This window comes from Trichomonas vaginalis, chromosome IV (genome assembly GCF_026262505.1).
Source record: "Trichomonas vaginalis G3 chromosome IV, whole genome shotgun sequence".
NCBI lineage: Eukaryota > Parabasalia > Trichomonadida > Trichomonadidae > Trichomonas > Trichomonas vaginalis.
In genome coordinates, this window is record NC_067206.1 from 27,433,719 (window position 1) to 27,454,914 (window position 21,196).

The window sequence follows — 21,196 nt, forward strand, 5'->3', positions numbered from 1 at the left end:
TTCATGGGATATAAGATATATTCTAACTCTGACTTAGTTCAAACAGTAACATGGGCAAACTATGAATGGTTCGCTTTGAGAAACTCAGTACAACCACAAGCTAGAGAACAAACAGACCAGTATGCAAATATTGAGAAAATAAGAAGACTTGACCCTAACGTTCCAGGAGTTTATGTTAACCTTTCTGGTTCAGATGGAAATGCTGCCACTAAAGTAAAACTGAAACTTAGAGTTCCTTTGTCATCTTTCCTCATCTTCAGGTTTTTAAGATACTTGCCAAACTGGGCAGGAAAAATTTCTATCGAACTTACTCCAAGCAAAAATAACTTAGTCATTGCACCAACACAAGACCCATTCACTATTACAGACGTAAAGGGAACAAATCAAACGTCATTCGCCGAATTTTGCAAAGACAAAGTTGACTTAGACTTTGGTTTCTCAAACTTCAACAATGAAGTAAACTATTATTTCAATGCTGCTGGAACTGCTTGGGACCCAGTTAAGTTCACATGCGAAAAGTTTGAATGCAAGAGAATAGAAAGCAGACTTGCCGTTTATATGTTGGACCCAGATATTTCAAATGCTTTAGCTGCCAAATATATTGCAGTTCCACTTATGTTCCCTATACACCAAATATCTGTCAAAGACTTTGCAGGTGAAGTTGGAAACCAAAGTGCTGACCCAGGTGCAAGAACGGATATTGCTTTAACAGCTGCAATGAAACATGCAGATACTATGTTTGTACTGTTCAGACGAACTATAAATGACTATTCTTGTTTCTACAACCCCGGTATTAAATATCATATAAACATAGATGGCAAATATTATCCAAGAGAAGAATATTCTACAGTTGAGGATATGAGGTCATACAACTTGACATTAGATGCTATGAACTTTAACAACAATTTCACAACAACTATTAACCCTGAAATGCAAAGTTCTATTATGCCATATGTGAAAGTATGGACTCATACAGGAGGTCAAAAAACTCAATATACAAATGGAGACCGTTCAAACTTTTGGCTTGGCATTCCATTTGCTGACTCAGAAGACTTTATGGGTGGTATTTCAACTGTTGGTACTGTACAAATACAATATACTGGTGACAGAGACGGTCCAGATGAATTGAAAGCAAAGAAGTTTACAAAACCAATAGCACTTTTCACGGAAGATGCTCTTTTGAAGATTCGTTCGATGAAACCTGCTGGGGCTCCTCAGATTGGTATAACGACAGCTTCCATCGAGCAGATTTTGGCAGCAGGTCAGTAAGTTGTTCTTGAACTGACTTCTCTCCGTCAAATATTGACAGTACGCCAGTTTTGACATAATATTGTAAGATAAACTTACCTTTAGAAATATCTGTAAGTTTTGTTGTTATATTTTTGTCAACGTCAAGAACTTTCACCATTTCAGTTATACCAACTTTCTTTGCTTTATGGAAATATTTTGGTTCAGCAAATATTGCTATTCTATAACATTTACCATTGTTTGTGTAAAGAACTATTCTGTCAATGTATTTGTATTGTTTGTGTGTGTAAACTTTGTTCTGCTTCAATTCGAAGAGATACTCGAATACGTCCATCTTTTTATTCTAAGTAAAATGTCATTTCCGAAAAATAGAAGCGTGAGTGTTTCAAAAGGTTTAATGGCGGTGGCAGATGTGAAGTTAAATTCACCAACTCAAACAAACAGTCAAAGTGTTATTGTCAATGTCAAAGACAGAGATGTTGAAGTGGGGAAACCATACGAAGACGAAGATGGTATAACAATTGTTCCTGTAAAAGAACAACCAACATATCCTGAAGTTAGCAGAGACTTAAGTTCTGTTGCAGATATTCGAAACGACTACCAACAACTGAAAGACAAACTTCAAACTCAGGAGAAGATTTGGCAAGCTTTAAGTATAATGTTAAACTTGGTCGAACACAACCCTGTAAAAGTGAACTCATATGTCATTGCACCTCATGAAGTTTTGAAAGAACTATTGAAACTTTTGACAGAGGCAGACAATATAAACATCAAAGAAATAGAACCCGACATTAGTTGCTGTGGTGTTTCATATAATGTCATTGACAAGATATACGTTATGAAAGGAGGTGAAACGTTGAACTTAAAATATAGTTTCCCAGACGTTATAAAAATATTTGACGACCACAACATTTCATTAAAGTTTATTTGCTAAGTAAATGGCAGAAGACATAATGGTTTATACTATTACGACTAAAAACCCCTGAGTCATATAATTCTATAACAACAAACTTACAAAGTCCTCAAGGACGGTATTGTAAACTAACCTTAAACACAATGACGACTAAAGCCTGTTTTGCTCTTTTGACACCAGAAGACTTTATTGTTGTGAATGGTAAAAAATACTCCTTTGAAGATACTTACTCAGATATACCACCAACAGGTTTTGTTGACTTATTTAATACTTTAAGTACGGGTGTAACATGTGCTGCAACTAGAGCAGGTTTCATTATGTTTGGATGTCCGACTGAGTTTACTATAAACGATATGAGCTATAATACAAAACTTATATCTGGTTTTTACTACCAACAGTTTCCTATAACAGGAAAAGGTGTCATACAAGGAATGTCTATTCCATTGACATTAAGCACACCAATCTTATATATTGTTTCAAACTTAGGTTCAAAGTGTTATTCGAATGTCGACAGAAACTATTATGACCAAAAGATACTTATGCGTATAAACAATACTTTCTCTGCTGGTTTGCCTATTGTTCATTCGAATGCAGAATTTTCAACCTTAGTGAACTCAAACACTTTGGCAAGTATAACGTTGACATTAGTTGACGCAAACTTTGTTCCTGTAAAACTTTTATGTCCTATGTATTTGTCAATGACAGCAGAAAGTTTCGAATTGGAAGATGCAACTGGTGAAAGTATTGTATTACAAGAACAACTTCAACAACAAATAGCTCAAGAACAACAAATGCAACAAATGCAACAACAAAGTCAAGAATAAAAAAAAATATTTTTTTATTTTTATAAAAATGTACAGAATAGATGTTTCAGATTTTTATGACTTCCAAGCATTCAGAAATATGTGTCCATTTCGAGACTATAACAAAGCAGTCGAGAATTTGAAACGTTTAGTCATTTATGTCGACTCTGCCCCAGAATGTTATGTTATGAAAGAATGGGATGTTGTCTTTAACAAACCAAGAGCAACAATAGTTTCAGAACAAGAATGTAGACAGAAACTTAAGAAAATAAAAGTTGTACAAGTTGGAATGAAGATGTTAGATGCTTGGGATATCTTATTGTCAAAGTTAGAAGATTTTTCAGTTCGAGGTATAAAGTTCTATACACCTTCTCCAAACTTCTATTCTATCTTCACTGGATATAAATATGAACAAGTAGAATGGAAAGAAAATATTATAGAAGCTTGGTTAGACCATGTCAAAGAAATTATATGCAATGGAAACGAAAAGGTTTATGAGTATATCTTATGTTGGTTTGCAAACATCTTACAACATCCAAGTGCTAAAAATGAAACTGCTCTCATTATAATTGGAAAACAAGGAACTGGTAAGAACACATTCTTTACAGATATTTTGTGCAAACTGTTAGAGGGCTATTCGAACCCGAATATGACAAACTTAGAAAACATCTGCGGTAAGTTTAACTCCTCAATAGAGAATATGAAACTTATAGTATGTAACGAACTTCAAAGTATAGATACAACAAAAGTTTTAAACTCAGATGCTTTGAAGAGTCTTATAACAGACAAAGTTGGAGTTGTTGAAAGAAAATATAAAGACCAAAGAGTTTGTGAAAATGTTGCAAACTTCATTATGGTTTCAAACAATGCTGTTCCGATGAAGTTAGAAAGTTCTGACAGAAGATATGTAGTTGTCAGAACGTCAGAAGCTCATATGCAAGATACAGAATATTTTGACGACTTAGCAGAAACTTTGACATCTGACTTTTACAACCACTTGTTCTCATATTTTATGACATTAGATATTTCAAATTCAATCCAAGACAAATTCCACATACCGAAGAGAGACAAACATTGTTAGAAGCAAACAAGAGTGTATATGAACTGTTCATAGATGAAACTGACTTTGTGTCATTAGATGAAAGGTCATTGTACGATTCGTATAAACAATATTGTCAAAATATGGTTATATGACAGCGTCTAAACGAACATTCTGGCAAATGTCAAAAGTCTTTTAGATGTTCAGAATGGTGTATATACAAAGAAAATTTTTATGAGTAAATTTAAAAAAAATTTTTTTATCCGATAGAAAAGATGGCAAAATTCATCTCAGTAAACAAGTACATGTCAGGACTTAAAGAAGAACTAGACCCATTCACATATTTGAATGTTTACTTCTACCATTTTGAAAAGTCTTCATTCAGTAAAGTTTGGAACATCGAACAGTTAAGTTTGCTATTGTGACTAAAAATGGTGCGAAATTTGAAGACTTAGACATAGAAGGTTTGTTAGCAGTCAAAGAAAGTTTTGACAGAAGGTTTTCAAACCTTAAAGAAGGCAAAGCATACAAACTTGTTATACCTTATGAACAAAGAAAGCAGACGACTATGAATATTATGAGTCTAAGATAGTTGAAGTTCAAGGTAAATTGGGTAAAAAGATTTTAGAGTCTAAGCCAGTGTTTGCTCCTAAAGAGGAAGAGAACATTGACATTGACCCAGAAATGTTCTAAAAATAAAATTTTATTTTTACATGTCAAATTTCTTTTTCTCTGGAACTGGTTCAGGTTCTTTCTTCTCTTCTCTTTTTTCTTTCTTTCTTTTCTTTCTTCTTCTTTTCTGGTGGAGTTATGTCAAATTTGGCGCAACTATATTTATGTAAAAGTTCTTTGTCCTTTAATAGCTCTTCTATTCTGTTTTCTATTTCATCTTCAAGAACAGCGCATGTGTCTTCTTTGCATTCTAAGAACTTTTGTTGGACTTTATCTTTCAATCGGCGTCATCTCTGTCAACAAGTCTGTCATTGACAAATTTTAAGACTGCTCTGCTTAATGTTTTATGGTTCTTGTCATATTCCCAGAAACAGAACTTTAGAACAAATTCACCTTTCTTGTTTACACTATGTAAGATTTTATGGTCGACAGATGTTTTGCTGTCGAAAAGTTTGTCTCGAATATAGATAGCGAAATCGCTAGACATTTTCTAAAAGATAAAAATTTTAATTTTTCTAAAAATATGTTAGAAAAAAAGTTTGCTGACATTGACAAAAAATTTGAGAATGTTTTAAACAAGAACAAGAGGAAGTTAGAAAATGCTCAGATAAAGCCTATACATGACAAGTTCTTATTTGCTCAGAATGGTATAACAGGTCTAATTGCACCACCTGGGTCGGGTAAGACTTTCACTTATCTTAAAATGGCTGCACAACAACAAGAACTAGATGAGAAGAACCCATTCTATGAGTTAGTAGTCATTTGTAGTACTTCTGGTCAATTTGACCAAACCGTCAATTCGTTCAAAGATATTATAAAGAAGTCTAAGTTAGTATGTATAAAAGACTCTGAGTTGTTAGATTGGATAAAGAAGTACCAAAGAAGAGTTTTGAAGTATAATGCTATAAATGAGTATATAAATTCTAAGTTTAAAGACCCAAATGAGGAAATGCAGAGAATATTAGAGAAGAAACACTTCAGAAACAAACAGAAAGAGATAGAATACATTTCGAAGAAATTGCAATCTTACGATTGGAAGACTTACCCTCATAGATGTCTTCTTATTTTAGATGACTTTGCTTCTCATCCTTTGTTAAAGAACAGAGAACAAGATATGTGTCGAATTCTTAAGAAGCTCAGACACTTTAACATCTCAGTCGTAATATGTGTACAGACAGCCAAGAGTTTAAGTAAGGATGTTAAAAGAATACTTACTGACATTGTACTTTTCCCCGGATTGTCCGAAGACGATTTCATGGAACTTATGAAAGAGTCCATGGCAGGTAAGTTTGACAGACATGAACTATGGGAGAAGTACAAAGTCATACAAGACCCTCATACTTCTTTCAGAATTCATATCTACGCAAACAAAGTTCAAATTGTAAAAAGTCAAGCTTGAAAAATAAATGGTTCATCTACCCTACTTGTTTGAAGTTGTCAAAATACTCTGTTATTTTTCATGATTTTCATAGAGTTTTGGCGACCCAGAAAAAAGTCGGTCTCGCTGTTCTTCACTGTTTTCATACGGAATCTCTTCTCTCGGTTTTCCGAGGGAAGCAATCTTATGCCATAGAGAGAGATCGCTCAATCCAAAGCCACTTTCACTACAAAAAACAATACCAAACGAGCTCCGTATTACAAAGAACCACAGCAACGCTGAACTACGCAAAATACTACTCAGATTGTCTGAAGAATACTTCAATTCAAAGCCAGAAGAAAGAGTTGCTGCAACTTTTAACAAAGAATATTGTGAACAACTCAACAAAGTTCTTGCAGACTTTACCAAACTACAAAAAGAAACACCTGACCCATTCGAATTAGGTGACACAATTGTCAACTATTTTCCAACAATAACAAAGATAATTGTTGACAGAACTATATGTCAGCTTATTGAAAGTCTTCCACCCAAAGCTGCAAAAAAAGTCGAACAGTTTTGGGTCGAATTCAAATCAAAGAGTTACGGATATCAGGATGACGAAGAAGAACGTGAGTACGGACAAGAAACAGCAAAATGGCAATGTCTTAGCTCACTCAACCCCAAGTTCAAACCATTATTTTACTCAGACAACAACACAATTCAAGTACGCAAAATTGCTATTCATTTCGTTAACCAAGCAGAAGACATTGAAGAAGGAGACTCTATCTCAGTTTATGTTTGCTACTGCAAGTTTTTCAAGGACGAATTTGGAGGACCAATTCTCATGCATGTCTTCAAGCCACATCAGCAACTCTACGTTGAAACTGAAATAACACTCATGCATGGAATGTATCTCAAGTTTGAAAGCCAATTGGAAAACACATACAACATTTGGCTTTCATACATTCAGTTCGATACACCAGATGACTTTGATGTTGAAGAAGAAGACTCTACTCAAGAAGATGAACCACAAGACGCACCTGATGATGACGAATTTGTACCCGAAGAATAAGAATCTCATTCAAGAACACCATCAGAAGACGACCAACAAATGGCAGATGCAATGGACAGTCAAGTTCCATGAAACTAAACATCTAATTTTACCTCAATTCCAACTTTTTTAAACATCTTCGGGGCTAGAGGGCACGAAGTGCCTGGAAGCCCCACTACCTTTTTTTTTTTTTTTTTTTTCTCCTGGATATCTATTAATTAATCCCATCCATCTCTGAACCTTTTGCTCTGGTTTTAATGTTGGGCATGCAAAAAGGATCCTAAATATTTTTTCAAATTTAGGATATTTAGTGACAATTTTTGAAAATGCTGATTTAGTTAGTAAACATATCTTGGGTACGGAGGCACTGCGCGCCTCCTTACCCATTATATGTGAATTTGACACTTTACAAAACTGTTAACGTATATTTTACAACACAAACGACAACACTAACTTAACCTTAAATATTTACAAAACCACCACCCATTTCACTTCACTAACGAACTCACTAATGTAAAAAATAAACGTTCTCACTATCGTTCTCACTAACGACTTCACTAATGTTCTCATAAATTTTCCTCAATATCTTCATCGTCAATGTTAACTCTATTGTAGTCATACTTGAAGTCATAAAGTTTCTCAAGTTTTGAAATGCATAGTCTTGTTAACTTACCTTCATCATCATAAGTTTTTATAAAACTACCATGACAATCTTTATAAACAGTCAGTGTATAGTCAACTGGTCTAGAATGAAGTGTAAAGAACATGTTATACTCAGGAAGGAAGAATAAATGTTTAAATGTATGTTTGTTATATGTTTTGATTTGTATGAGTTGCTTTTGTTCTGTCATTTATATAAAAATAAAATAAAAAATAAACTTAAAAATTAATGATATCACCACCCTCACACGTATGAAAACATAGCACAAAAATAAATTTAGGTGAAGTGGTGAGATCTCACCTCTTTTTTCACCCTGTTGAATTCATTGCTTTATAACTCTCTTCCTTTCTCCAACTCTTCTAACTTCTTCTTAAGTTCAGCAATGTTGTCCTCATGAAGTTTAATCTTTCTCAAAATTCCTTCTTTATCTAATGGTTGCTTTATCTTTCTAAACTGAACTCTACCATCCTTCATAGTATGAATGTAAAAACCTTCTGGAACAGTTCCTGATTTAATGTATTCTACCAAAAACTTTTGTTTCATTGCTTCAGTGACTTTATTTGTCATTTCAATCAAATAAAAATTTTAATATTAAATAAAAAATAACGTTATTTTTTTCAGTAAGGAAACGCAGGAGTTTTACGATTTATTTGAGGAGTAGGTTCTGGTTTAAATGTTGGAGTCGGTTTAGGAGTTGACTTTTGAACAGGAGTTTGTACTTCCATAGGTTCAGGAGTCATTGAAGGTTTTGCTTGTGAAGGCGTTGGTTTTGGCGAAGGTGTTGGAGTTTGTTTAACTTCAGCTACTTCAGTATTATTTACAACATTTGCTTTATTTCTTTTCAACATCATAACTGCTCCTGCTGTAGCTAGCAAACCTAGTGGGAGACCATATCTTATATAAGGACTTGACCAAATGCTATTTTTGACAGGAGCTGGTGGAACACCTAACCTTGGTGAGACTGCTCTTTGCCATTGTGCAGCTCGTAAGAAATATTCAATAGGTGCTCCATAATCGTTTGGTAAAGTTTGTTTCATAGATGGTGAAGGTTCACGAGAGCTTGATGAAGAACTCATTTATAAGCTTTAAAAATAAACGTTCATCCTTTATTCCTCACTGTCGTCCGCGGCTAAGTTATAGTCATCTAATCTTATTATGGGGATGCCATTAGCACGCACCTGAATGGCAAAGCAACAATCCCTCATAAATCCAATAAGTGGCTTTGGTACATTTTCAGTTGCTAGTTCAATAGGTCCTTTAACAGACAATTTGTATGTTATTGGAGCAGTAGATGTTTGACCTTGCTGGAAGCAAAAGTCCACTTCTGTTGGAAAACCACATAAGAAATGTGTGTTGTCATAGCTATCCCATTTATGTTCCACACTACCATCATCCACCAATGACCTCATAACATCTTCATTAAATCCTATCATATCATTGTTTGTATTGCAGGCGTTCGCAACCATTTCATAAAATACAGGTCCATATGATTTTTCGGGTTCTGCAGGCATATTTCCATAAGCTCCCATGGAAAGCTGAAGATATTTAAACTTAGGGTTCTCAAAATTAACATAATAGTTGTCTTTCTTTCTAAATAGTGCCCAAATACTTTTAACATTAATAGGCGTATAAGCTGCTGTAAATGTTGCACTTGAACTATCTGTATTCTTTGAGAATGAACCGTCCATAGGAATCCAATCCATAACTTTAACAGGAAAACATAAAGCCTCGTTTTCATTCCAAACGTTCCTGTCATAGCAACTCATTTAGGTAAATGGGTTCGCATTAGTCCTCATAATTTGAAAGACATGCAATTCAGACTTGTTGACTTTCAAGGAGAGCCTGTAGAACTGAAGGCACCAGTGCGAATGACTGTTGAAGTTGACTTTTTAGAAAATATTAAATGCAACAGCTTACAAGAGAACTCAGAGCTAAAAATATAAAGTATGAATGTTATGTATTAGGTCATGAACTTTGGTTGTTGCTGTTTGATGAAACAAATGAATTAGTTATGTCAGTCAAGAGAACAGAAAAATATTGTGTTAGTGAAAACTGCACCAAGTCAATAAGATTAGGTTTGCATTATGAAGATGAGTTCGATACTGTTGAAGAAGTTTTGGATAGATACTATAAGTTGCTTTAATTTACTAAAACATATTTCAAACAAAGTTTATAGTCAGTAGATAGTTTTGTATATTCATTCGAATATTTATACTTAAACTCAACTCCTGTAGTTCCTGGTGTTTCAATGATGCGGATGTTACCTATTTTCATGAATGGTGGCGTTTGACCACAGCATTCGATTTCAGGGTCGAGATAGTCAATGACACATTGTTTCCCTGTTATTCGTGAGATAACATTTTCAAGGTCCTCCTTTGTTAGAATTATTTGGTTCTTACTTATAAGATTTGTCAAAAGCTTCTTATCGTCTTTGAGTAAAATTGTTTGGTATAACTGAAGAAGGTAATGGTCTACGTTATCTGAAGGATTTGTTTGAACATTTGTGTAAGGGTTGTCGTTGGCTTCTCTTGAAAGAACTTGGTCCAGTGGTGGATACTCTAACTTAACATCTGATGTAGCGTTAGCGTTTGAATCTGTGTTTAAATTCACGGCGCCATGCGCCAAGACCGAAGGTCCCGACTTAAGTTCTGGTTCTTTTTCTTTCAAACACTCTGAACTATAGTTCTTTATGACAATATTGTTTGTCGTTCGTGAGTCAACATTTGATGTTGGTTCAATTGGAACATTAATGGCACCAGCTAAGATGGATTTGCTTCTCATTTCATATAGAATAAAAACCTTTTATATGTATGAAATGAACAATATACTCGACAAGGGTTTGAATGTAAAGCTAACGAATGAAAATATTGTTGAATTCACTGAGACAGGTGCTGTGTATAAAGATGTAGAACTACTGAACAAAAGAGCTAAGGGAAGAAGCAGGAACATGAACAAAGGGTGGAAGCCTATAAAAATTTATGTCAATGATGGCTCGGGAGGTTCAAACATAAAGTATGCAGAAAGTTATAGAGTTTATGCTCTCAAAGGTGAAAAGCCTTCATTTAAGAACAGCTATTCTAACGCATATCCTCAAAAGCTAACAGATGGGGAAGTGGATGATATGAATGACAGCAAAAACATTAACAGAAATGGCGACAGAGATGCATGGAATTTGTTTACCATCAGTCAATTGAAGGTTAAGCTTTAAAACAATGTTGGTCGTTCCCATGGAATATTTTTGACTTTAATGGTATTAGTCATGATATGAATCTCAAGGTATGAACGAGGAGAGATGAGAGACTTATATGCTTCCCAAATTTCTTCAAAAGGTAATGTTATACCTGACTGTTTCCAAATGAGTTCAATATCATAACGTGAGAAACCTTGAAAGATAACGAAGTCAGTTATGAGACGTTTTATGTTTAAAGCTAAAAACCTCCATGTTTGCATAAGTATTGCTACAGTTAAGTGGTAATGTCTGACTTTAGTAATGATGTTAGCTAATGGTGAGTCTGGTTTTGAAACTAAACCTTTTCCGGCGAAGTCGTCACAAACTAATAAAGTGTTTGATGGATATTTTTTGAAGGGGTATTTTGAAAGTTTTGACAGAATGTAGTTTGTAAGTCGTTTCATATCGTAAACTCCTGAGTATTGACGTAAGTGGTGTTTGTCAATAATTCTTTCCATCTCCTCAGAAGTCTTTTGCATTCCTGACTGTATAAATTCAACGATGGCATAATATTTCCTCTTACGTCGAATGTAACGTTGAAGAAATTCAATGAGTTCACTGTCTGGAACTTTAACGACAGAGGCTTGAACTTTTGACATAAATGTTTTCGCTGTTGAGTCCATAGAGTCTGAAGTTGCTGATATAATGATTTGGTCATAATATGAGTCATTTCCTAAACGTTCTGTTATAAGGATATGACGAATGAGGTTAAATGTCTTTCCTGACCCCATCTTTCCACAATAGAAATAAACACCATTTGAACAGAACTCATAGTCCTTACTGAAAGGAAGAATAAGAGAAGAGTTAAGTTTGTCTGTAGTTTCATTCATGTCTTCATCTACGTCATGTATTAAATGCTTCATTTTATCTCCATTAAAAATGCAAGTCAGAAATATTCAGAACATAGCACCGAGTCTAACTGACAAGAGTATAAAGATATACTATGAACACGTTATGATGAAACCTACCAAAATTCAAGAAAGTCAGTATACTTATGAATATCCAAGACACTGGGTAGAGTATGTAGGAGGTGAGAAAGCTATTGAAATCAGACAGGTTCGAAGTATTCCAGCAGGAAGAACAATATTATTGAAGAACTTTAATGTTTTGAGGTATAATGATGAAACAAAGAAGCAAGATAGTTTCCCTGTTGCTGTGTATGTGAACTTAGATACAGGAGATGACATGAAAGTTTTTAATACAAAGCTTCAAACGGTAGTGAGAGAACAACTGACTGCGGAAGGACATCCATTACCTTCAGAAGTTACCATAGCATATAATTTTGAAACAAACTCAATAGATTTTAAAGTCGTCTCTGCAAAGAAGTCAGGTTTTACATTTAATGAAGCAGATGTATATTCGAATGAAAACTTCAAAGCTATTGCATGGTTAGATAATGACGATTGCTTTAAGAAAATATTTAAATACAGTGACTCAACGATGTCAATAGATGACCTTCGTGGAATGTTACCATCGACGTTTACAGTAGAAGGTTCAACAGGATTGCTTACAAGATTGTCAATTGGTGGTATTTGGTCTCGTGAGAACATTGTTATAAAATCCAGTATAAGTGAATTTGCTGAAGAATCTATATTATGTCTTTCAAACTACATGTATTCGCCACCGAAGCATTATAGTATAACAAACTTTGTCAGTAAGTTTAACATAAGACTTGTCGAACCTTCTTCAATGAAAGATGTTGTGCTACCTAAAGATGGAAAGGATGGACTCATTATTGAAATGATTTTAATTGCATATTAAATGAGCTTGTTCTTGAAGGTCATTCATGATGAAATAACTGTTGTAGAAGATGTTAGCAATTGTTCAGACATTTTGAAGCGTATAAATGATATAAGAAAGAAGTTAGATAGACCGCAAAGCGGTGAGGGCGAAGCCCGTGAGAACGCTTATGTTTTATTGACTTTCTCCAGTAACGAGAACTTTTATGAGATAATATTGAAGAGAGATGATTTTAATATGGTGTAAATGGTAGCTTGGGCAGCTTTAGGCGCAATGGGAACAAAAGCATTAGCATTTGGAGCAAAAGCACTTGGAGCTTATGACGCAGTAAATAAAATGAGTGGAGGAAGGGTTTCGAAGACATTAGATGCAAATAAAGGAAAGATTGGAGGCTGGGTTGCAAAGAAGTTAAGATTAAATAAAATAGGGCTCATAAATAAAGCATCCAATTTGGTTGCGACTGAGTCAGAAAATGCTTTAGGAAAGGACGATGAGTTTGCAAAACACGCAAAAGACTTTAATGACCAGATGAAAGGTGAAACAATGCATTTAAATAGAGTCGATGGAACTAAAGAAAATGTTTCTTCTCCACCAGCGGTTTATCCATACGGACCTTATGGAATGTATGGAAACCCTTATGAACGACCATTTGACCCATTGACTGGTGGAAGTAACTGGTATCATTACGGACGAAGAAGAAAGACAGTCAAGTTGGAGACAGACGTGAAGAAAGCAACTAAAAAGAAACCAAGAAAGAGAGTTATAAAGCAATGAATTCAACAGGGTGAAAAAAGAGGTGAGATCTCACCACTTCACCTAAATTTATTTTTGTGCTATGTTTTCATACGTGTGAGGGTGGTGATATCATTAATTTTTAAGTTTATTTTTTATTTTATTTTTATATAAATGACAGAACAAAAGCAACTCATACAAATCAAAACATATAACAAACATACATTTAAACATTTATTCTTCCTTCCTGAGTATAACATGTTCTTTACACTTCATCCTAGACCAGTTGACTATACACTGACTGTTTATAAAGATTGTCATGGTAGTTTTATAAAAACTTATGATGATGAAGGTAAGTTAACAAGACTATGCATTTCAAAACTTGAGAAACTTTATGACTTCAAGTATGACTACAATAGAGTTAACATTGACGATGAAGATATTGAGGAAAATTTATGAGAACATTAGTGAAGTCGTTAGTGAGAACGATAGTGAGAACGTTTATTTTTTACATTAGTGAGTTCGTTAGTGAAGTGAAGTGGGTGGTGGTTTTGTAAATATTTAAGGTTAAGTTAGTGTTGTCGTTTGTGTTGTAAAATATACGTTAACAGTTTTGTAAAGTGTCAAATTCACATATAATGGGTAAGGAGGCGCGCAGTGCCTCCGTACCCAAGATATGTTTACTAACTGATTTTATCACATGATTTGGATCTCTTACATGTGATAATTGTGCACCAGAATTCTCTATCATTGTTGAATCTTTAACATCACCATCTGAACAAAAAACTTTTATTTTTTTCCATAAATCAGATTTCAACATATCACGTAATGCATAGCTTTCCATTAATCCTGGTGAAATTTTTGGTTCAACCAAAATTTTGGGACTTTTGAATTTTATTAATTCTGGATGCCTTGAAACTATTCTAAAATCTAATATTTTGTTTGTATTTATATCTATAAGCGTAATGACGGCATGTAAAGCATCGCGCTTAGAACTCCATGCGCAATCTAATGAAACATTAAATTTGTATTCTGAATCATGTTTAAGAATTTCTTGTATATTAGCTTCACAACTTGCTGTTGCAACTTTCTCAAGATCTGGCAATATGCTCTTTAGATGCGCAAGTAATGTAGTTTCTGTTGGGCAATGAAAGTTTAGGAGTGATGCCAATTCGATGTGTTTTGAAAATCCTGCACCAGATATAAGAGAAATGTAAGTATGAAGATTCTTGACAACGTCACTATACGGAACTCCAGGCTTAAATTTGACGTTGAATATTGTTTCTTCCTTAACATTTGATTGTGAATGATCTTGTTTTGAATTAAGCTGGTTTAGATTAATGAAATGCGGAAAAGGTTTCTTATTTGAATAAACAGTTCGATGATAGACCCTTTTTTGACAGTCATCAGCTTTATATGTTATTAATATCTCTTCAATTGTGTATCCTTCCATGATTGGAATAGAATACTCCATAGGAAGAGCTAAAATCCCGCCAAATTTTACGGTTTTTTTAATACAAAAGTAATCAAAGTGAATAAAGCAAAGATATATATTGTATTTAATCAGTCAATTGATATTGGGTAGAATATATGCTCAATATTTCATTTTTCAAATTTATTATTTCAAAAAACCAATAATTGGCGACATTGTTTACTGTAATAATTGTTTTTAATGAAAACACTATATGCCTTCCTTATTTTCTTTCTTTTTTATTTTTTTTGAAAAAATCAAAAAAACGAAACAATAAGAATTACCGAAAAAGTGACAAAACATCAAAAACAGGGAGGGGGTCTCAATTTTTATTACTTATATTATTTTACAATATTTATATAAATACTCTTTATAATATATTTTACTATAAAATTATACCTCAAATTCAAATATTTAAAATATTATTTACATAATTATCTCAAAATTATATTTTTATATATTATTTTCATATGTATAAATCATATAATCTATATCTATGCAAATCTCATCTAAAATTTTTTGAAACAAACCGCTACCATTTTATAATGGTCTATCTTAAATTCATCATAAATTCTGGTACATGTTAGTACCAGAGTCTTCAAATCTCAAACACTCTGGTACCAACATGTACCAGACGCGAGTTTCCAATGCCCTCGTACGATTTTCTATTAAGATCTTCTTGAATGAGAAGGTCTTCATAGAAACTCGTACGAGGGCTTCTCTTTTAAATACTCTGGTACCTGCTGGTATCGGAGTCGACTTTACAGCCCTTTCCCCAATTTTGAAGCTGGGGAAAGTTTTCAAGCAATGAAAGGGAAGCTCTCGCTATGAGGTGAAAATCTAGAATTTTTACCTCATAGCGAGTAATCCTTTGCTAATTGCTTGAAAACTTTCTTCAAATTATCAAAATTTCGAGGAAAGTTTCCTTGCTTCAAAGTAGAGATGGAGCCCTTTGAGCCACTGCATATAGGTCAGTGACTCAAAATACTCCATCTCTACTAGAAATCGCCAAAATTTGGGTCGCAATCTTTGAAATGCGACGCAAGTTTTGGCAATTTCGCGAGGGACTTGCTCCATTTGGTGCATAGATTCACACTCTATGCACCAGATGGAACAATTCTTTCGCTGACAGCGGGAAACTTTGTCTGAATAGTTTAACATTCAGACAAAGTTTTCCGCTGTCAGAGAGGGAATGGAAGGGTAAGAGGTATATATTCATAATGTATACCTCTTACTCTTCCATTCCCTCAAGAAAGTTCAAAAACTTGGGTGCAATCAGTTCTGATTGCACCCAAGTTTTTGAACTTTATATAAGGAATTGTTGGCTATGATGTACTGATCATGAATCAGTACATCATAGCCAACAATTCCTTCGCAAACAGTGGGAAACTTTGTCTGAATAGTTTAACATTCAGACAAAATTTCCCGCTGTCAGGGAGGGAATTAGAGGGTGGGAGATATATAGATAGACTATAAATCTCTCACCCTTTAATTCCCTCAAGAAAGTTCAAAAACTTGGGTGCAATCAGTTCTGATTGCACCCAAGTTTTTGAATTTTGTATAAGGAATTGTTGGCTATGATGTGGATAGCCGCTGCCAGACCAAATGAATTAACCGTTGTGAATAACGTTTCTGAATCTTTATTTAAAAAGATAAAATATCACGATTTTGGCTGCGTTAAAAATCAAAGAATTGATGTTTTTGTCAAAAATCTTTTAGAAGAAGTTGCACCCAATTACTTTTATCGTATTAAAAACGATTTACTTCAAACAGGTTTTATTCCTTCAATTAGAATTCGCGAGCCTCGATTGACAGATTATAAAACAAAATTGAAAAGAGAAGTTCAATCACGTTTATACCAAGTATTAAATTTTGTGAATTTTAAATTGTCACTTTTTAAGTGTTACTCCCTATTGAAAGTGTCACTTTTTGGGTGTCACTTTTTCGGAAATTCTTATATACTCTTTACTTCAAACAGGTTTTATTCCTTCAATTAGAATTCGCGAGCCTCGATTGACAGATTATAAAACAAAATTGAAAAGAGAAGTTCAATCACGTTTATACCAAGTATTAAATTTTGTGAATTTTAAATTGTCACTTTTTAAGTGTTACTCCCTATTGAAAGTGTCACTTTTTGGGTGTCACTTTTTCGGAAATTCTTATATACTCTCAAAAAAACTCGAAAAAAAATCAAAAAATCACAAAATCGATGAATTCTCAACGTAATTTAAATCTTCAAAATCGTAGAGATTGGTCATAATATAACTAAGCATTATGATATGGTAAAGTTCAAAAAATCTCTCTCTTGAACGAGATAAAAGCTTAACAGAAATAACCTTAAAAGTGCTTTTCTGAGGGTGGTCTATCGTCTATAGGGCACCCTTAACGGCTAAGATTTAGGAACAATGTTAAGTATCAAAAAGAAAGGAGGTCTGATATAGACAACATATATCGTTGAAGGTTGAAAAAATCTCTAATATTTGAGCCCAAAATTTCAAATTTTAATTTTTTGAAAAAAGAGGCCACCCGTATGTACGTTTATTTGAGAGGAGGAGGATTATATTTTTGAAAGGGTGAAACATTATGAATATGTTAATTATATAATAATATGTATTATTATAAAAAAGAAAAAATAAAGCACGTTAAAATTTTTCTTTCTTGATTTTTTACAAAATCTACTTAGAATTATGCAAAATATGACTAAATAATTATAAATTTCAAGTTAAATTTTAATTTTGATAAATAATTTAAATTTCAAAATATCAAGTTCAGTTCGACTATGTATGTAGTAATTCCTCAATAAAGTGCCAAAACCCTATTAAAATATATGAACATTTTCAACATTTTAATGTTTTTATTTAAAAATTTGTTGGAATATGAGCTTCAAACAATTATTATGTAAATAAAAATAATTAAATATATGTATTTATTCGTATTACAACCGTAGTAAGTCGATTCTTCCTTTCTTCTACTGAGTTTTGAATTTGATTTCGAATTGTAAAGAGATTCAAAGGGAAAATACTAGCGGAGAAAAACTACCTCCATGAAAGGGTCATAATGGACTCAAGTTGTATTTTTTGATATTTTTTGCTTTTCGAGCCTAAATAGGTAGCCAAGATAATGCCTAAAAATAAGGTAATAAATTCTGAAGTTTACATGATCCTCTCGTGTGCACCCTTAAGTTTTAGAAGTAATAACGTAATCGATTTTAAATAGGGTAGTTGCCCAATGTATAGAAAGAGATATTCAATATTGTTTGTGAGTGAATCCTTGCCAAAGAAATTCAATGTTGTAAAATTGAAAAATAATTATTTTATAGTAAAATCTTTAAATGATTTTGTTTGCATATATCGAATTGAGACCATTTTGCAATTTGAGGGACATTGAATAGCATTGAAAAATATGTTTAGAGATATTAATACATAGCATCTGAAAATTATAATTCACTAAAAATAATTTTTAAAAAATTGAATATACATTTTAAAATTTTTGCAGTATTAATGCAATTATAATCAATTAATGAATAATATTTTTCAAACAGAAATGATTTTTCTGAAGATCACAAAAATTGATACAAAATCGATGTAAATAATTGGTTCCATATCATACTCAATATATATCATATCTTCATTAACGGTTATGTTTTCAAATAACCGCAGAAATTAATTTTAAATGGAAAAAGGTGTTCCTTTATACCCACAAAAGTTAGGGAATTACTATCTCGAAGAAATTGTGGGTCAAGGAAACACTTGTGTTGTTGTTAAGGCTCGCGACATTCACGATAACGTTTTCGCATGTAAAATCATATCAAAGCTTAAATTTTCTTCTGCCACCAACATTAAACATTTCCAAGATGAGCTTGCAGTAATGAGAACACTTTCTCATCCAAATATTATTAATCTCGTTGAAATTCTTCAAGATTCAAATAATGTTTATATCTTTGAAGAGTATTGCGAGCTTGGCGATTTGACAAGGGAAATTTTACGCTCTAAGTGCATCGAAGAAGATCGCGCTGGATCGATTATGACACAAGTTTTTAAAGGATTAAGTTTTATGCACCAACATCATATAGCACATCGTGATATTAAGCCAGAAAACATATTTGTTTGCTCAAACGGATTAATAAAAGTTGCTGACTTTGGCTATTCGACGCTAAATTCAGGAACAGATTATCGAAGTACAGTTTGCGGAACTTTAATTTATATAGCTCCTGAAATATTGAAGCAGACTCCCTACAATGCATTAATCGCTGACGCATGGAGCTGTGGAGTTTTATTATATGCCATGGTTTGCGGTTATTTGCCATGGGAGAAGAAATCACAAGCTGGCATGACAGAAGAAATCAAGTTCAAGAAAATTGAATATCCAGAAACGATGTCGCCCGAATGCAGATATTTAATCGAACATTTATGCGACAGAAATGTCGATACGAGGTTTTCAATTGCCCAAGCCATGGAATGTGATTTTATCAAACGCCACATGGAAGAAGAAACTCCAACACCGCTTTTTCACGCAGATCCAACTGGTTTCAGAAACCACCTCTCAAAAAGTGCTCTGAATTTCGCAAGCCTCAGAGAGGACAGTATCGTTAATTTACTAAACATGGTCAACAGGAAACCTCCAAAAATCAATAAGACGGCGAAACCAAAGATTGTACAACCAATACTCGAAGTCAGTTCTGCTATGAAGCTTTCTACACTTGTCAACAAGACAAAGATCAAATGCAGAACTACAAATATTCAAAATACTTTTTCATATAACCAGGAAACAGGAAATTTCGAATTTTAGCCAACTGTTTGTTTGTTATTTTTATATGTGTTTTATATTGTTATATAAAATTATATTAGTATGCGTTTTTTAAAAAATGTCAAATTTTTTCTCAAATCTAAGTAATTTCATGTAATTAATAATCAAATTATGATATATATCTTTCATATGAACGACAATAAATATCAATATTATAACATAAGAAGAAATTTCGAATAAAATGTAAATATTCAACTCCAAATTGTTAAAATTGGAGTTAGTTTTAAAGTGAAATCAACGCTAATTGCCAAATATAATGTATACATCATATTGTCCACTAAAACAATGCAAAATTAGTAAATAAATTTAGAAAAATAGTGCATTTAATAAGTCATACAAACATAATATAAGTTTATTTTCTATATTTAACAAAAATAACATGATATATAATATAAAAAAGCAGTGGTAAAATCATCAAAGCTAAAGATAAGATTTTTCTTTGGCTATCTCTGTCGTAATGACCTGTACAGTTAACATCAGTCATGGGATCATCTACTTTAGAGAATTCTAAAATATTATTATTTTTAAAGTTAATTTTTGAATAATTCGACTTATAAAACTCTCTTCCATTAATTTTTGAATGTTCTATGTTGATTTCCGATGTATTTAATATGAAAATTGGACATGGAAATTTTGATGAAATATTTGCATTCGAAATATTGATTTTACTCGAATTTGAATGCACTAATATTCCTTTTGCATCATTTATGTCTATTTCTTTCATTGAAACATGGCTGTTTTCAACTCTAAAATAAAAATTATTCACAAAAGTTTTTGAAAACTTTGTCTTATTAATAACAAACGACGAAATTGCTGCTATTTCAATAAAATTGTTGGAAAATGTATTTTCTGTCATCTCAATTTCAGTAATTTCGTAAGATGAATTCGAATTTCCTTCTAAGAATGATTTCGCAGTGTTTCCTGTGAAATTAGAAATTTCTAAGACAACAAAGGAACTTTCAACGCTAAACATTGGTTTCTTCAAAGAATTTGTCCTTGATATTGTTGTATTTCGTATTGTAAAGTTAGAAGTCTTTGGTATTTGTGCAACCATAGCGTTGTTATCTGAAAAAGAAGAATTTGTAAAGTTCAAATAAGAAAATGAAGAATCTATATAAAATAAATGTGTTGCTGTGTTTTTCTGGAATTCACATCCCCAAATCCCAGTCATTACAAAGTATTCTGCACTTATAAGAGGTGAATTTGGAGATTGGTTGTTAATAAAAGTAGATGAATCAAATTCAACGATTGAATTTATTAAATAGATCAAAGGTAAATTGCATTCGTGTAATACAATATTGTCTGCAAAATTTGATGTCAAAAAATATAAACTTGAAGAAGTTGATAAAAATATTGGACATTGCGAACAGTAATTGTTCTTAATTGTAATGTTAATCAACTCTAATTTTGAAATAGATGTTTGAATCAAGCCAATCTTCTTATCTATATTACAGTTTTGGATGGTTATATTAAA

General features: G+C 32.9%; 14 protein-coding genes across 14 annotated transcripts, besides 13 other annotated features; 10 read left to right on the forward strand and 4 right to left on the reverse strand.

The window, feature by feature from the left end:
* Positions 1 to 7,283: part of a mobile genetic element that runs on past the window's edge.
* TVAGG3_0178480 (protein of unknown function, DUF4106 family) lies at positions 4 to 1,269 on the forward strand (the record flags this gene model as incomplete). The annotated part of the gene is made up of 1 exon (XM_051225533.1): positions 4 to 1,269. One exon carries the CDS (start codon positions 4 to 6, stop codon positions 1,267 to 1,269), a length of 1,266 nt encoding a protein of 421 aa, XP_051110519.1.
* TVAGG3_0178490 (protein of unknown function, DUF4106 family) lies at positions 1,646 to 2,182 on the forward strand (the record flags this gene model as incomplete). Its single annotated transcript, XM_051225534.1, has 1 exon — positions 1,646 to 2,182. The coding sequence occupies one exon, from the start codon at positions 1,646 to 1,648 to the stop codon at positions 2,180 to 2,182; it is 537 nt and encodes a 178-aa protein (XP_051110520.1).
* TVAGG3_0178500 (uncharacterized protein) lies at positions 2,593 to 2,985 on the forward strand (the record flags this gene model as incomplete). The annotated part of the gene is made up of 1 exon (XM_051225535.1): positions 2,593 to 2,985. The coding sequence occupies one exon, from the start codon at positions 2,593 to 2,595 to the stop codon at positions 2,983 to 2,985; it is 393 nt and encodes a 130-aa protein (XP_051110521.1).
* TVAGG3_0178510 (uncharacterized protein) lies at positions 3,065 to 3,695 on the forward strand (the record flags this gene model as incomplete). The annotated part of the gene is made up of 1 exon (XM_051225536.1): positions 3,065 to 3,695. A coding segment is annotated over one exon (631 nt), but the record flags the coding sequence as incomplete, so codon positions are not given.
* On the forward strand, positions 5,199 to 6,074 carry TVAGG3_0178520 (protein of unknown function, DUF4106 family; the record flags this gene model as incomplete). The annotated part of the gene is made up of 1 exon (XM_051225537.1): positions 5,199 to 6,074. The coding sequence occupies one exon, from the start codon at positions 5,199 to 5,201 to the stop codon at positions 6,072 to 6,074; it is 876 nt and encodes a 291-aa protein (XP_051110523.1).
* Positions 6,385 to 7,104, forward strand: TVAGG3_0178530 (uncharacterized protein; the record flags this gene model as incomplete). Its single annotated transcript, XM_001317750.1, has 1 exon — positions 6,385 to 7,104. A coding segment is annotated over one exon (720 nt), but the record flags the coding sequence as incomplete, so codon positions are not given.
* Positions 7,214 to 7,283: a terminal%2Cinverted (terminal inverted repeat of Maverick-3 transposon ID:TVAGG3_0178470).
* A 136-nt stretch (positions 7,284 to 7,419) lies between these two features.
* Positions 7,420 to 8,087: a terminal%2Cinverted (terminal inverted repeat of canonical_Maverick-1_22 transposon ID:TVAGG3_0178540).
* Positions 7,420 to 14,134: a mobile genetic element.
* TVAGG3_0178550 (uncharacterized protein) lies at positions 8,362 to 8,820 on the reverse strand (the record flags this gene model as incomplete). Its single annotated transcript, XM_001317748.1, has 1 exon — positions 8,362 to 8,820. One exon carries the CDS (start codon positions 8,818 to 8,820, stop codon positions 8,362 to 8,364), a length of 459 nt encoding a protein of 152 aa, XP_001317783.1.
* Positions 8,851 to 9,510, reverse strand: TVAGG3_0178560 (uncharacterized protein; the record flags this gene model as incomplete). Its single annotated transcript, XM_051225538.1, has 1 exon — positions 8,851 to 9,510. The coding sequence occupies one exon, from the start codon at positions 9,508 to 9,510 to the stop codon at positions 8,851 to 8,853; it is 660 nt and encodes a 219-aa protein (XP_051110524.1).
* TVAGG3_0178570 (uncharacterized protein) lies at positions 9,884 to 10,525 on the reverse strand (the record flags this gene model as incomplete). The annotated part of the gene is made up of 1 exon (XM_051225539.1): positions 9,884 to 10,525. One exon carries the CDS (start codon positions 10,523 to 10,525, stop codon positions 9,884 to 9,886), a length of 642 nt encoding a protein of 213 aa, XP_051110525.1.
* On the forward strand, positions 10,551 to 10,952 carry TVAGG3_0178580 (uncharacterized protein; the record flags this gene model as incomplete). Its single annotated transcript, XM_001317747.1, has 1 exon — positions 10,551 to 10,952. One exon carries the CDS (start codon positions 10,551 to 10,553, stop codon positions 10,950 to 10,952), a length of 402 nt encoding a protein of 133 aa, XP_001317782.1.
* On the reverse strand, positions 10,949 to 11,803 carry TVAGG3_0178590 (protein of unknown function, DUF4106 family; the record flags this gene model as incomplete). The annotated part of the gene is made up of 1 exon (XM_051225540.1): positions 10,949 to 11,803. One exon carries the CDS (start codon positions 11,801 to 11,803, stop codon positions 10,949 to 10,951), a length of 855 nt encoding a protein of 284 aa, XP_051110526.1.
* Positions 11,853 to 12,734, forward strand: TVAGG3_0178600 (uncharacterized protein; the record flags this gene model as incomplete). Its single annotated transcript, XM_001317746.1, has 1 exon — positions 11,853 to 12,734. The coding sequence occupies one exon, from the start codon at positions 11,853 to 11,855 to the stop codon at positions 12,732 to 12,734; it is 882 nt and encodes a 293-aa protein (XP_001317781.1).
* On the forward strand, positions 12,960 to 13,440 carry TVAGG3_0178610 (protein of unknown function, DUF4107 family; the record flags this gene model as incomplete). Its single annotated transcript, XM_001317745.2, has 1 exon — positions 12,960 to 13,440. A coding segment is annotated over one exon (481 nt), but the record flags the coding sequence as incomplete, so codon positions are not given.
* Positions 13,467 to 14,134: a terminal%2Cinverted (terminal inverted repeat of canonical_Maverick-1_22 transposon ID:TVAGG3_0178540).
* A 1,049-nt stretch (positions 14,135 to 15,183) lies between these two features.
* Positions 15,184 to 15,211: a terminal%2Cinverted (terminal inverted repeat of MuDR-2_TvMULE3 transposon ID:TVAGG3_0178620).
* Positions 15,184 to 16,880: a mobile genetic element.
* Positions 16,851 to 16,880: a terminal%2Cinverted (terminal inverted repeat of MuDR-2_TvMULE3 transposon ID:TVAGG3_0178620).
* Positions 16,881 to 17,085: a mobile genetic element.
* Positions 17,056 to 17,085: a terminal%2Cinverted (terminal inverted repeat of MuDR-2/MuDR-2B_TvMULE3 transposon ID:TVAGG3_0178630).
* Positions 17,086 to 17,263: 178 nt separating this feature from the next.
* Positions 17,264 to 17,298: a mobile genetic element.
* Positions 17,264 to 17,298: a terminal%2Cinverted (terminal inverted repeat of Kolobok-1_TV transposon ID:TVAGG3_0013400).
* A 141-nt stretch (positions 17,299 to 17,439) lies between these two features.
* Positions 17,440 to 18,092: a mobile genetic element.
* A 496-nt stretch (positions 18,093 to 18,588) lies between these two features.
* Positions 18,589 to 19,781, forward strand: TVAGG3_0178660 (protein serine/threonine kinase protein; the record flags this gene model as incomplete). Its single annotated transcript, XM_001317743.1, has 1 exon — positions 18,589 to 19,704. The coding sequence occupies one exon, from the start codon at positions 18,589 to 18,591 to the stop codon at positions 19,702 to 19,704; it is 1,116 nt and encodes a 371-aa protein (XP_001317778.1).
* Between the last annotated feature and the right edge of the window lie 1,415 nt (positions 19,782 to 21,196).